Consider the following 12,827-nt stretch of genomic DNA (forward strand, 5'->3'; position numbering starts at 1 on the left):
AGTTAGGCATATATTTTACCATGATTGCAATATGAAGTGAGCTGTTATTTTACTTTCAGATAACAAAGTTGAAGAAGTAAACCAAAAGAGCAGTATTCTACAAGGTAAATATTATTTTTAAATGTCTGAATTATTTGTGGTATTTTAACATTTGAAGAATGCAGTCTTATAAAAGATTGACAACTGCTACAACCCAGAAATCTATCTTTGAAAGTGAAAGGCCAAAATTCAACAACATTTTTAGGAGTGAAATAATTCTTTAGAAAAGTTTTAACAAATTCATTCAATGAGTTGAATCTAAAAGGAAAGAATGAACCTATTGTCATATCTTTGAAGTAAATGTTTAGAGCAGTTTGATGTCCTTTATTCAATGAATGAAGTACAATTAAAAAAAATATGTACTGTACATGTAGTGGAAAATACTCTTCTTCTTGATTTTAGAAATATGTATCCACAACTACAAGCCCTTGGGTACAAGTTCTGTTTAGGAATAGCTGCACATTTGATAATTTTTAGCTCTTTGTCTCAAGGACAATGCCTAACTAATGGCATGGTTCTTGAATTGAGTAAACGTAAGGAGTCACTGAGTGTTACAAACAAGTTTGTTTATGTTTGGTGTTGTCAACTTCTGGGTAGAGATCTGGACATGTCTAAAAACAGTATAACAAAAATGAACAAATCTACAAAATATATTAGAAATAAAGAAAAAAAATTGCAAAAATCAGCAAGTAGTTTGGGGAAAGATAAAGTTGGCAAATTTCTGCATGACAAGTTCTTGCAATACCCGAATGAGCAACAGCACAAAGTCTCTTCAACTAAACCTTTGAAATCAGAATTGACAAAACAGGTCAATAGATGTAACAGCTTAATGAAACAAAACACTCTACTACAGAAATCTTACAGAAATAGTATTCAAAACATATTTAGAATGAAAAGAACATTGGTTGACTTAAAGTATAGTTTAGCGAACAGATCAAAAGCAGAAGTCAAATTACTGAAGTCAAACAAAATACTGAAGAATTCAGCTAAAAATGCAGAAACAGGTATGAAAGCAATGGAAAAATGTTTACAAAATGAAAAAATACGGATCAGATATATTACTAATATAACATGGATGGAAAAGAAAAGAACAATAGAGAAATGTAAATATTGGGAAAACATTGCACAAAAAACAAGATACCTAAATGATCATTTACAAGCAAAACATGAGACTGAAGTAAGACTATTGAAAGAGCAGGTACTTAATATGAGACAAGAACAAAAGGCAAACAAACATGAAATAAATGAAACTAAAGATGAGTTGCATTTCTTGTTGGATAATTTAAATGAAAAAAAACTGGTAGACTTGACTGTACCGGCACCTAATGGGAAATATACATTTTCAACAGATACTAATTTATGCATCATGGAATTGTTGAATGCAAATGTCGCTTTTGAGAATGTATCTTCTGTCATTTCAAGTGTCATGAAACTATGTAATGTTGACAGTAGAAATAACATTTTTCCAAAGAAAGACTATGTCTCAACAATCAGTTCAACACGACTGTTTGTAAGTCAGGCTCATGCAGCAATTGTATGCTCGGAACAGGAAAACCAGACATTATATACTGATGAAACAAAGAAGAATGGGCAACCATATGGGGTTTTCGTTACAAAAAATGAGGACAAGAAGCCTCTTCTTTTAGGGTTACGTCAAATGTCAAACAAGGCTGCTCAAACACAACTAGATGTATTTAAGCAAATTTTAGGTGATATCGAGTTGCGATATAATCAGGTGACAACTAATGACGTAAATAATAAATTATCCATCAAAATTTTACAAAATATAAAATGTACCATGTCAGATAGAGCTGCTACCCAGGTATCATTTAATCAACTCTTAGAATCCTACAGATCATCAATGTTACAAGAACATCTTGAAAATTACAACCTTTTGCAAGAACCTGACCAAATGTTACTAAGCAAAATGTACAATTTCTTCTGCGGTTTACACCTCCTGGTTAATATTGCTGAATTAATGAACAGTGTGTTCAATAATTTCCACAAAGATCCCCCGAAGGTACTGAACATCCTGAAATAAGTCTGAAGGGTGAGTCCTCCGTATTAAATGCTGTTAGAATTGCAAGTAAAGCATGAGCATCCGGGGCAGATGAGAAAAACGGTGTATATCTGGAATTCAAAACATACTTACAACGTCAACAAATCAATAAATATGAAATCAAACCTTTCCTTGGAAACCGCTTTAATGTTGTATTCCACAATGCTGGAGCAATTTATCACTTAAGAAGTCATATCATACATTTCTTCAAAAATGTTAAAGGCGAAGGAACACCAGGCAAGCTAAATCAGCTACTAAAAGCTGTACTCTCTTGTTTACAGAATGACACGATAATGGTAGGATGTCGGGCTCTTGGTCTATTCAATAAATTTATTACCTCCCCATTGTGGAAAATACTTGAAGGCGATATACATATATTGCAAATGAACCAGAAATACCAACATTTAGTTCAATTTCTGGAAGATATTTCAACTCATGTTGAGAAAATTAAATTGTTCATGACAGGAGAACTCATACCATTTCCATCTGTTGATGTAAAAAAGGGTGACATTTGGGCATCTCTTGTTAGCAATCACAATGATGAGCAATGCGCTGCCTTTTTGATACAGATGTGTTCTGCTACTAGCAAGGCTTTATCACAAAAAGTAAAAGATCATTTAGAAGATGGCCAACATACACAATATAGTATCGATCACAGCAAAACTTTCAATTCTGTTTTGCCCCACAATAAACTACCTGAATTTATTTTTGGACATTTAGATTGGATAATTAAACACAGACCCAACGCATCTCGCCTAGCAAATGAGGCCCACATAGTTTACAATGTAAATAAAACTGGTGCATGGCTAAATCAGCAGACAGAACAAAATGTACAGGAACTTATTAACAAATCAAAATTAAAAATTAAAGATATTAAAATTACTGAAAAACAAAGACTGCTGGATTTGAAAAATGAACTTGAAAGAATAAGTCGAGAGAAAGAAGAGAAAGCAAAAAGGATACTGATAAAGAAGTGTAATGAAAAAAAGAAACTTGTAGAACACATTCTAAAATTAGGACTTTGGGACAATGCACGAAAGGTCGACCAGGAATTGACAAATGTTAAATTTATAAAGAACAAAAGAGAGGTTTTAAAAACTCAAATAAAATTTAGGCAACTTGTTTTAGAACAACCTGGTGAAAAAACTTTGTTCCAAGTTTCTCAGGTGAACAAAAAGCAAGTCACAATTTCTCAGTTGGCAAAAAACCTGAAAACCTTGATTAAAAAACTAGGTAATGCAGCAGTTCCTACTCAGATCTTGGAACATACTACCGCTGAGGATTTACATGATTTTGGTAAATCATTTCTGTTCATAAAAATAAAGTTTTCGAAAAGTTTAGAATAATATATTACCAAAAGCTTACACAACTTTGATAAAATAAATTGCATTTTTCAAAAAATTACTGTTAAAAAAAAATGGCTTTAAATATTTTATTCTAAACATTTCAGTAAAATCTCAGTATTTGTTTTGAGTGTTTCCTTGTTGATGTTTATGTCCTAAATGGAACTCAGCTAGTTTGTTATGTAGTTTTTATAAAATACAGTTTCAAGAATTACAAATTTGAATTTAAAATTACATGGTAATATTGACAAATTAGCATTACAAAAATTAACAAATTTCATTAAAATTTTGTATTTATCAGCAATAAACAAGAACATTTGATGTATACTTTCATCAGCCAAAATACAGATGAAATATTTGCCAATGGACATAAAGCAACCAATCTATATTTCTGGCAAGATAACTTTTCTGTTATTAAAGATATGATGTATAGAATATGATAAATGATATATGTTTGTTAAAATTTATAAGTACAGAACAAATAGTAATGACTTGTCTATTTTATACTTTCAGGTGGTGCCGCTGAGCAATAATATGGACATAGATGTTGGTGGTCAAACTTTTTGTTAAGAAGAAATGTTGAACATTGAAGATTTTTAAAGACATTTATTTGTACATGTGGCGTGAAGACAACAAAAAACCAAAATAAAATCATTTCAGTGAGAGATTTGTGTATGATGTTATCTTTTCATGGCAAATATGGCATTCATGGTCAACTGTGTTTCATTGAATTACTTCCCCTTTTCACTGCTGTAATACCTTCCCCTGTTTGATCTTGAGTTTAATAATGATCGGAATTGTGTTTTTATGCACCAGAACAGTTACAGTCTTTTACCATACTTTAAATTTTCAAGTAGTGAATCAACCACTGTCCTGCTAAACTTTGTCAAGATTGTTAAAATAGCCTTTTATCTTTTTTTTCCGTTTCATTTTCATAGTCTCTCTATGTGTCATATTTTAATCATTGGTCATATGTTAAAGAAGCTGATGATCACAATTTAAGGTATTGGTAAATAATAAACACTGTTTTTTGGTATATATATTGAAGTGATCCACATTTTACACATTTTGTACATACAAATATAGTTATGCACTGAGTACAGAAATTTGGCAGAAAAAATGCAATTGTCCTCAATTTCTGCCACGAGCCAGGGGTCAAAGGTCAAATAATTGTCTAAAACTATGAACCTTAAAATTCTTCTGCCATAGGGTACATTCAAATAATACATGTATATTTATAATGAAATCTCTCTATAAAAATCCCACAGAGTCCCTACTGTTTGGTCTAATATCAGATCGTCACTTATGCAAATATATATAAATTTTCAAATTAAGTTGGCCCTCTACAGAAATCTCATTTTTTTTTTAAGAATAAAGCTCAAATTTTTCAGATTAGGCTTATTTCCGATAGTCAACTTTTAAAAACTTTATAACTTTTAAAAATCAACTTGGATTTTTATACAACTTCACAGTTTTCTATGTTGTGTACTATTGTTTTTCTGTTTTTCTTTTTCATTTTTAGCCATGGCTTTGTCAGTTTTAGATTTATGAGTTTGACTGTTCCTTTGGGATCTTTCGTCCCTCTTTTATCTTAGTACAGAAAGCCAGGCTGTTTAGAAGGTTTGTGTATGGCTGTTATTTTTATGGATTTAATATATAGGTTATAAAATAGCTAAATTTTTCAGTTTCGGCTAAATTCAGATAGTCAACTTCAAAAACTTTTTCAAATCAACTTGAATTTTCATACAGCCATCTCATTTATAAATTGATATTACGTAATGCCAGGTTTTTTAGTAAAAAATAAAATTGAGATAGGAAATGGTGAATTTGTCAAAGCGACAACCACCCGACCATAGAGCAAACAACAGCCGAAGGCAACCAATGGGTCTTCAAAGTAGTATGGTGTATTGTAAAATTTTGAATTTTGTATTTATACAGCAAAGTCTATTCTTTGATTTCCAGACATAAATATGCAAACATTTAAAGAATAGAATATAATCTAAATAAATAATAGTCTTTAAGGTTAAGAGGGGTAAGGACTTTTTTATAGAATTTTTTAGATGGGAAAGGACTTTTTTGCATAAATTAAAAGGATGGGCATTAACTTTTTTGATCGAACAATTTTAAGAATTCACCGGCCCATCCATTCGATAAATATTGGAACGGTCCCTTATGAGATAACAAATCCGGTAAATTGTTTGATTCGGTAGGTTACATTCATGAAAGGGAATGGAAATGTAGTTACGACGTAAGGAAAATATCTGAAATAATTTGTGAAACGGTTATTTCGTTACGTTCAACCAACTCGTGATGGCGTCCGTAAAATTGACGAAATGATGATTTCAACTTTACCATTTTTAACTCTTGATTCAATATCTAAATGTTTTTCCCTCAGTTTTAGTTTGTTTGCTCTCAATCGATTTTGAACAGCAATATACTACTGTTATTTATCCATACGTGTCAGTAATGTTGCGGACGAGTTTAACAAAACATAAACAAATCGAAATACTTCATGGAGTTGTACACAAAGAAAAAGACACAATATGGAAAATAAATATTGTAAGCTATCTGACATCTTAATTTATAATTAGAAGTTTATTATATATTGAGGTACACATCAGTAATATTATAAAGGAGGACTTTGAATATTAACAACAATCAATAATTCTGAAGTGTTCCCTGTTTACAACAGACTGAAAGTAACCAACGATCATACTGTCTAGCTTGAAAAGGATTGTATGATACACCAGTACTATATTTGTTCGTTTACAAACATATATTGTCATGATTGTCAAGATGTTAACTATAGAATAGAAACGACTTTTTATTAATCATCGTGTATATATCCTTGTATAAATATACATTTGTAACAACATTGGTGCAAACAAAAGGAAATTTGAGGTCAATAATCTGTACAAAGACATTATTAACAAAATACAAATCAACCCGTTGTATTAATCATTAATATCGTAACATTTCGCAATATGCCAGCGTTAGATCCAACAAGTTATAAATGATGTGCCATGTGATTGATTTAAATTCGGATCCAAATAATATTCGCGTGCATTCAGATATAAGTATAAGCAAAGAGCATTTCAGTCAAGAATGATCTGTTAAAGTCCTATTTGATTACATAAAACAACTAGATTTCAAAATAACTATAAATATACTCATTAAAACAAAAATGTTATACTTACAGAAGAATCTTATATTTGATTCACAGACATCAGTGTACTTTGAAAAGAAAATCTGAATACTTGGAAGAATAAAACGAAGCAGGCTATAAGCCCCCCCTTTTTCCCCTATGAACAAATACTAGTGTAAAACCCTTATAACGAGACAACCAAATGTCTAATTCATATATATAACGACATGGACTTGAGGATGCGACTTAACGCAACTAGAAATTTTACCCAAGTAGTAATACCAACAAATAAAAAATAGACGAAGTCGATGTCCCAAATAGTATCACTTATTAGATTGAAAGAACATGAGATCTTAAAAAAAAGATGTACACAAGCAAGTTTGAATATTCTCCAAAAGAGTTTTTATTATTATTATATAGATATAAGAAGATGTGGTATGTATGCCAATGTGACAACTCTTCATCCAAGTCACAATTAAACTTAACCAGTAAAGGTCAAAGTATGGTCTTCAATTACTTAGCCTTGGTTCATATCGAACAGCAACATTTAAAAGGTTCCCACATGAGTAGGAAGATCCATTCAAACAGAAAAACAAATGGTCAAATCCATATAAAAAACAAACGAGGAACAATTATTAACCAACGACATCCACTGATGTCATAATCATATAAGTTAACCATTGTAGGTCATGGTACAGTCTTCATCACGGAGATTAAACTTTTTGATGGTACAAAACCTTCCTCCTTATCTGGAACAATATTATAACATCATAACATAGAAAAACACACTATTCTAAAAACAGTTGTTGGCATGACACGGGTTATGTTCTTCTCATATATGTTATGATGGTATGATACTAAACCCCTTACGGGAAGGATTGTGCCTGATGTTCATATGATGAAATCATAATCTTTCAGTCAGTTTAATTGAAGTCTGGAGCTGGCATGTCAGTTAACTGCTAGTAGTCTGTTGTTATTTATGTATAATTGTCATTTTGTTTATTTTCTTTGGTTAAATCTTCTGACATCAGACTCGGACTTCTCTTGAACTGAATTTTAATGTGCGTATTGTTATGCTTTTACTTTTCTACACTGGTTAGAGGTATAGGGGGAGGGTTGAGATCTCACAAACATGTTTAACCCCGCCGCATTTTTGCGCCTGTCCCAAGTCAGGAGCCTCTGGCCTTTGTTAGTCTTGTATTATTTAAATTTTAGTTTCTTGTGTACAATTTGGAAATTAGTATGGCGTTCATTATCACTGAACTTGTATATATTTGTTTAGGGGCCAGCTGAAGGACGCCTCCGGGTGCGGGAATTTCTCGCTACATTGAAGACCTGTTGGTGACCTTCTGCTGTTGTGTTTTTTTATTTTGGTCGGGTTGTTGTCTCTTTGACACATTCCCCATTTCCATTCTCAATTTTACTAAAAAATATCAATTGGAATGGCTTTATATTTTCATTGTAATGCAAGATATTAGTTGTTTTATATTTAACAGATAGCGTTAGGCCTACATAAAACAATTTATAATAACAGAACTCAATGAAGGCATCACATTAAAATTGTCTAAGCGAGCAGAAATGGTCTTGTTAGGATAAACTGAGAAGAAAAAGAAATAACCAAACGAAAAACCACAAAGAGCCACTGGTCTGAGTTTTCTTGAAACCTGGTTCGAGCTGTCCATATAAATGTGATCCGAGTTGTCATGAACATGTTTTGAACCGACGGTTTATATTTACACTTTGAAATGACCATATTTTGAACAGCGATATACTACTGTTACCTTTATTGATATGCCACCATAATTATACCCCCCCCTCCTTTAAAAAAAGGGGGGGGGGTATACTGTTTTACCTCTGTCTGTCCGTCCGTCAGTCCGTCAGTCCGTCCCATGAAACTTTCGTCACATTTTTCTCAGGAACTACAATACATGGGTTTCTGAAATTTGGTTTCTGGGTTTAACTAAGTCAGCTATACCGTGTGATGCGTTTTCAGATTGATCACTTGACAATTTCCTGTTAACCGAACACTTGTATGATTTTACACATGATAGCCAAGTTGAATATTTTCGTCACATTTTTCTCAGGAACTACAATACAAGGATTTCTGAAATTTGGTTTCAGGGTTTATCTAAGTCAGCTATGCCGTGTGATGCGTTTTCAGATTGATCACTTGACAACTTCCTGTTTACCGAACACTTGTATGATTTTACACATGATAGCCAAGTTGAAAATTTTCGTCACATTTTTCTCAGGAACTACAATACAAGGATTTCTGAAATTTGGTTTCAGGATTTATATAAGTCAGCTATACCGTGTGATGCGTTTTCAGATTGATCACTTGACAATTTCCTGTTAACCGAACACTTGTATGGTTTTACACATGATAGCCAAGTTGAATATTTTCGTCACATTTTTCTCAGGAACTACAATACAAGGATTTCTGAAATTTGGTTTCAGGGTTTATCTAAGTCAGCTATGCCGTGTGATGCGTTTTCAGATTGATCACTTGACAACTTCCTGTTTACCGAACACTTGTATGATTTTACACATGATAGCCAAGTTGAAAATTTTCGTCACATTTTTCGCAGGAACTACAATACAAGGATTTCTGAAATTTGGTTTCAGGATTTATATAAGTCAGCTATACCGTGTGATGCGTTTTCAGATTGATCACTTGACAACTTCCTGTTTACCGAACACTTGTACGATTTTACACATGATAGCAAAGTTGAAAATTTTCGTCACATTTTTCTCAGGAACTACAATACAAGGATTTCTGAAATTTTGTTTTTAGGATTTATTTAAGTCAGCTATACCGTGTGATGCGTTTTCAGAATCATCACTCGACAACTTCCTGTTTACCTAACACTTAAAATTGAGAATGGAAATGGGGAATGTGTCAAAGAGACAACAACCCGACCAAAATAAAAAAACACAACAGCAGAAGGTCACCATATTTTTACACTATTAATCCACTTGCGGCGGGGGTATCATCAGTGAGCAGTAGCTCGCAGTTTACTTGTTTGAAATTGTAATTTTTATCGTATGCATGTAAAAGTTTTTGCAAGTGTCTTATTTTACACAATATTCGATAAGTTTTTTTTTTTATATTTATTCAAGTTAAGGTTTTCTGTCTTTTTTTTTTTATCTTACTAGTATAATAAAACATCCTACTTGAATGTTAATAAAGGCAATTTTTTCAGTACAGCTCCCTTGTTTGTCATCGATGTTATCTTCATAAACAATTAGAAAGGGTTTCGCTTGCTGCATTCAGAATGAAAACAGAGAACGATGTACAAATTATACGTGCTTGTAAGAATCATAATAAAGAGCAGTTAAATCATTTGTGTGAAAGATACCATAGAGTAATTCAAAATCGTTGATTGAAAAAGGAGAAGAAAAAAACTAAAATAGACAGCGTAATGGCAAAAAAAAAAAAAAAGAAGAAGAAATATAACTAGATGTGTCAAAGCGACACGAATGGACCCGTCCTAAAAAGTTGAAAAAAAATGCAATTTCAATAACACATGTGGACATACACATGATAGTAGTCTAACATTGATATGTTCATAATAATAAATTAACTGCTAACAAAACTCAGCTGAAAATGTGGAGGTCTATAGTAAAAAAACTATAACTGTGATTTCCAACAAATTTCAAAGTTGTTAATCCTTAGTTTTGGGAAAAATTAATGGAGAGGAACAAAACTTGAACTTGATCTGCAACTCATCATGAGTAACTCACATACCAAAAATCAGCCCAATATCTGAAAGCGTTTAGAAAAAAAACCTCCGTATAAATGTGATTTTCAACAATTTATCAAAATCCAAAGCCCGTATTATTTGCAAAATTAGCGGAGCGAAACGAAACTTGAACTTTATCCGTAACTTATCATGGTTAACACACTAAAAAGCAGCCCAATATCTGAAGGCGTTTAGAAATTATTTTTTTGCGGAATGACGGAATTTCGGACAAGGGTAAAACCATATTGCGCCGACAACTTCGTTGCGGGCCATACAAAACAAACCGTAAACATAAAACAGACCAGAAGATTTGGGAACACTAACTTTACAAATTAATTCTTTCTTATATTTAATGTTACAATCCGTGTACAATCTATTTCAGGTCTAGCACACCAAACTGGAGACACAAAGCCAGGTAAAACGAGTTAAAATCTAAGAAGGCCTAAACGTTTATTTAAAGAAAACAAATAATCTTTGGTAGTTTGATATATTTCTGATTAAGAAAAAAAGAGTTCCTGTAAATCTACAATGAACTACTATAATGATTTTCAACTTATATACAACAACTTCAGTGACTAAAACAAACAAATTCACCAATACGTTGAACCTGATCATCACACGTAGATAGTGATTTAATAATAGATAACACACCCAGTGTCACTTTTGTGGGGATGTATAAGTACCTATGTTCTAGGTAGATGTAGTTCAGGTTTGTATGAATCTGACGAGTTAGGCCCTTTCAACTGATTTGTATAGCTTGTTCTTGTACTGTTAACCCAATGTCCCATGTTCGGGGAGAATTGGCGTACCTTCAGATAAGTTTGAATCCACCACATTCTGTTTGAGCATATCCAAAGTCTTAGGTTTTCGTATATAAATCAGGCCGTTAGTTTTCTTGTTTGATTTGTTTTGTATTTGTCATTTCGGGACCTTTCAAAAGTCGAATATGCGGTATTGGTTAAGTTCATTGTTGAAGGACGTACAGTGATTTAAAGTTGTTATTAGTACATTTGCCAATTACTGTTTTGATTCTATTATAACACACTTTTTAAACCAATTATTTCCCTTTGTCAATCGTAGTCTTGTTCTTTATCGGGAAAATAATCGCCATTGCTAATGCAAAGCATGATGAATTGAAAGTGATGTATCGGCGGTTTAACTTATTTTTCATGAAACATAATTTTGATGTCAAGAGTAATTATCTGAAAATCAAAGTAATGTAATTAAAAAGATTTGAAAACCTTTACACATTACTCAAACTACGCACAGGTAAATTTGTTCTTTCTGTTAGCTCTTCATTGTAAATAAAAATTAACGTTCTCCCAACTAAAAATGGGATTTCAAAATACAGGGACAATAACGGGAACTGGCAAATATACTATTCTTGTACAATTTCGTCTCTTGTGGATAGTTGTCTTATTTGCAGTCATACCGTGTCTTAGTTTTATAAGTTTACAAGCCTAGTTTCTTTTAACTACTTTTTTTTATATATTTTCCTTTATTACAGATGACTTAAATGATGGACAAATAGCTGGCATCGTAATTGGCTGTCTTATATACTTAGTGTTATGTTGTTTTCTATGCTATTCCGGATTACGAGAGAAGTGGTGTTTTTCAAATTAATATGAACATGAGTCATAATTGACCATGTTCAAATGAATTTAAAGTGATACAATAGAGTGATAGGACAAAGATCGTTGTAAACATTAATTATAAAACAGACTTTATTCAACTTTATTAACCAACTTACTACAATATGTATACAAATGCCCATACTTTACAAAAGGAAAATTTCGACTTCTGTTCATTATGAACGGAGAAATTGCTACAGCCAGTCATTACGAAATCTCAGTTAGCATTACGAAATCACACCCGTGCATTACGAAGTCACAGCCATGCATTATTAACAGATGAAACGGGATATCGATTAAATCATAATTTCGTTATTTTTTTTAAAATAAGTAACAACTTTAAAAAACAATTTCAACTTAAAAAACAAAGTTTAGATGTTGTTCGTGTTTTGTAACGACTTCAAACGGAAATATTTCACAGCCTTTTCGAGTACGACTCGATTATTATCACCGTTTCATTTCCGTTGATCAAAAACGCAGACAAACAGAATAAGAACAGTTAAACTGTCTGATTTACTCTTCCCAGCTACTTTATATTTGCTAGATGAAATGAATTGTTATAGCATAAAATTAAGTACTTGGATGAGAAATCAGAAATTACATCTGACAATGATGACCAAAAATCCATCGTCATTCATGAATGCGAAAAGACAAGTTCAGCTATGAATTCCTCTATCTTCTTCACGGTAAGATTCTTACTATTTGTTAATTCGATCGATTAAAACCATTTAATAAAAGTGTTATGAACTGGCTTTTTCTGTATTGGTTCTGTTGTAGATTCTTGGTTAGCTGTATTTGGATCCGAGTCTTAAACATTTTCGCAAAGACTGTTCTTTAAGATCTTGAATGAAGTTGCCTTTATAGTTT

General features: G+C 32.3%; 1 protein-coding gene across 1 annotated transcript; it reads left to right on the forward strand.

The window, feature by feature from the left end:
• Nucleotides 1–928: 928 nt before the first annotated feature.
• LOC134722904 (uncharacterized) lies at nucleotides 929–3,444 on the forward strand. The gene is made up of 2 exons (XM_063586537.1): nucleotides 929–1,748; nucleotides 2,150–3,444. Exons 1-2 carry the CDS (start codon nucleotides 929–931, stop codon nucleotides 3,442–3,444), a joined length of 2,115 nt encoding a protein of 704 aa, XP_063442607.1.
• Nucleotides 3,445–12,827: the final 9,383 nt, after the last annotated feature.

This window comes from Mytilus trossulus, chromosome 6 (assembly GCF_036588685.1).
Source record: "Mytilus trossulus isolate FHL-02 chromosome 6, PNRI_Mtr1.1.1.hap1, whole genome shotgun sequence".
NCBI classification, from domain to species: domain Eukaryota; kingdom Metazoa; phylum Mollusca; class Bivalvia; order Mytilida; family Mytilidae; genus Mytilus; species Mytilus trossulus.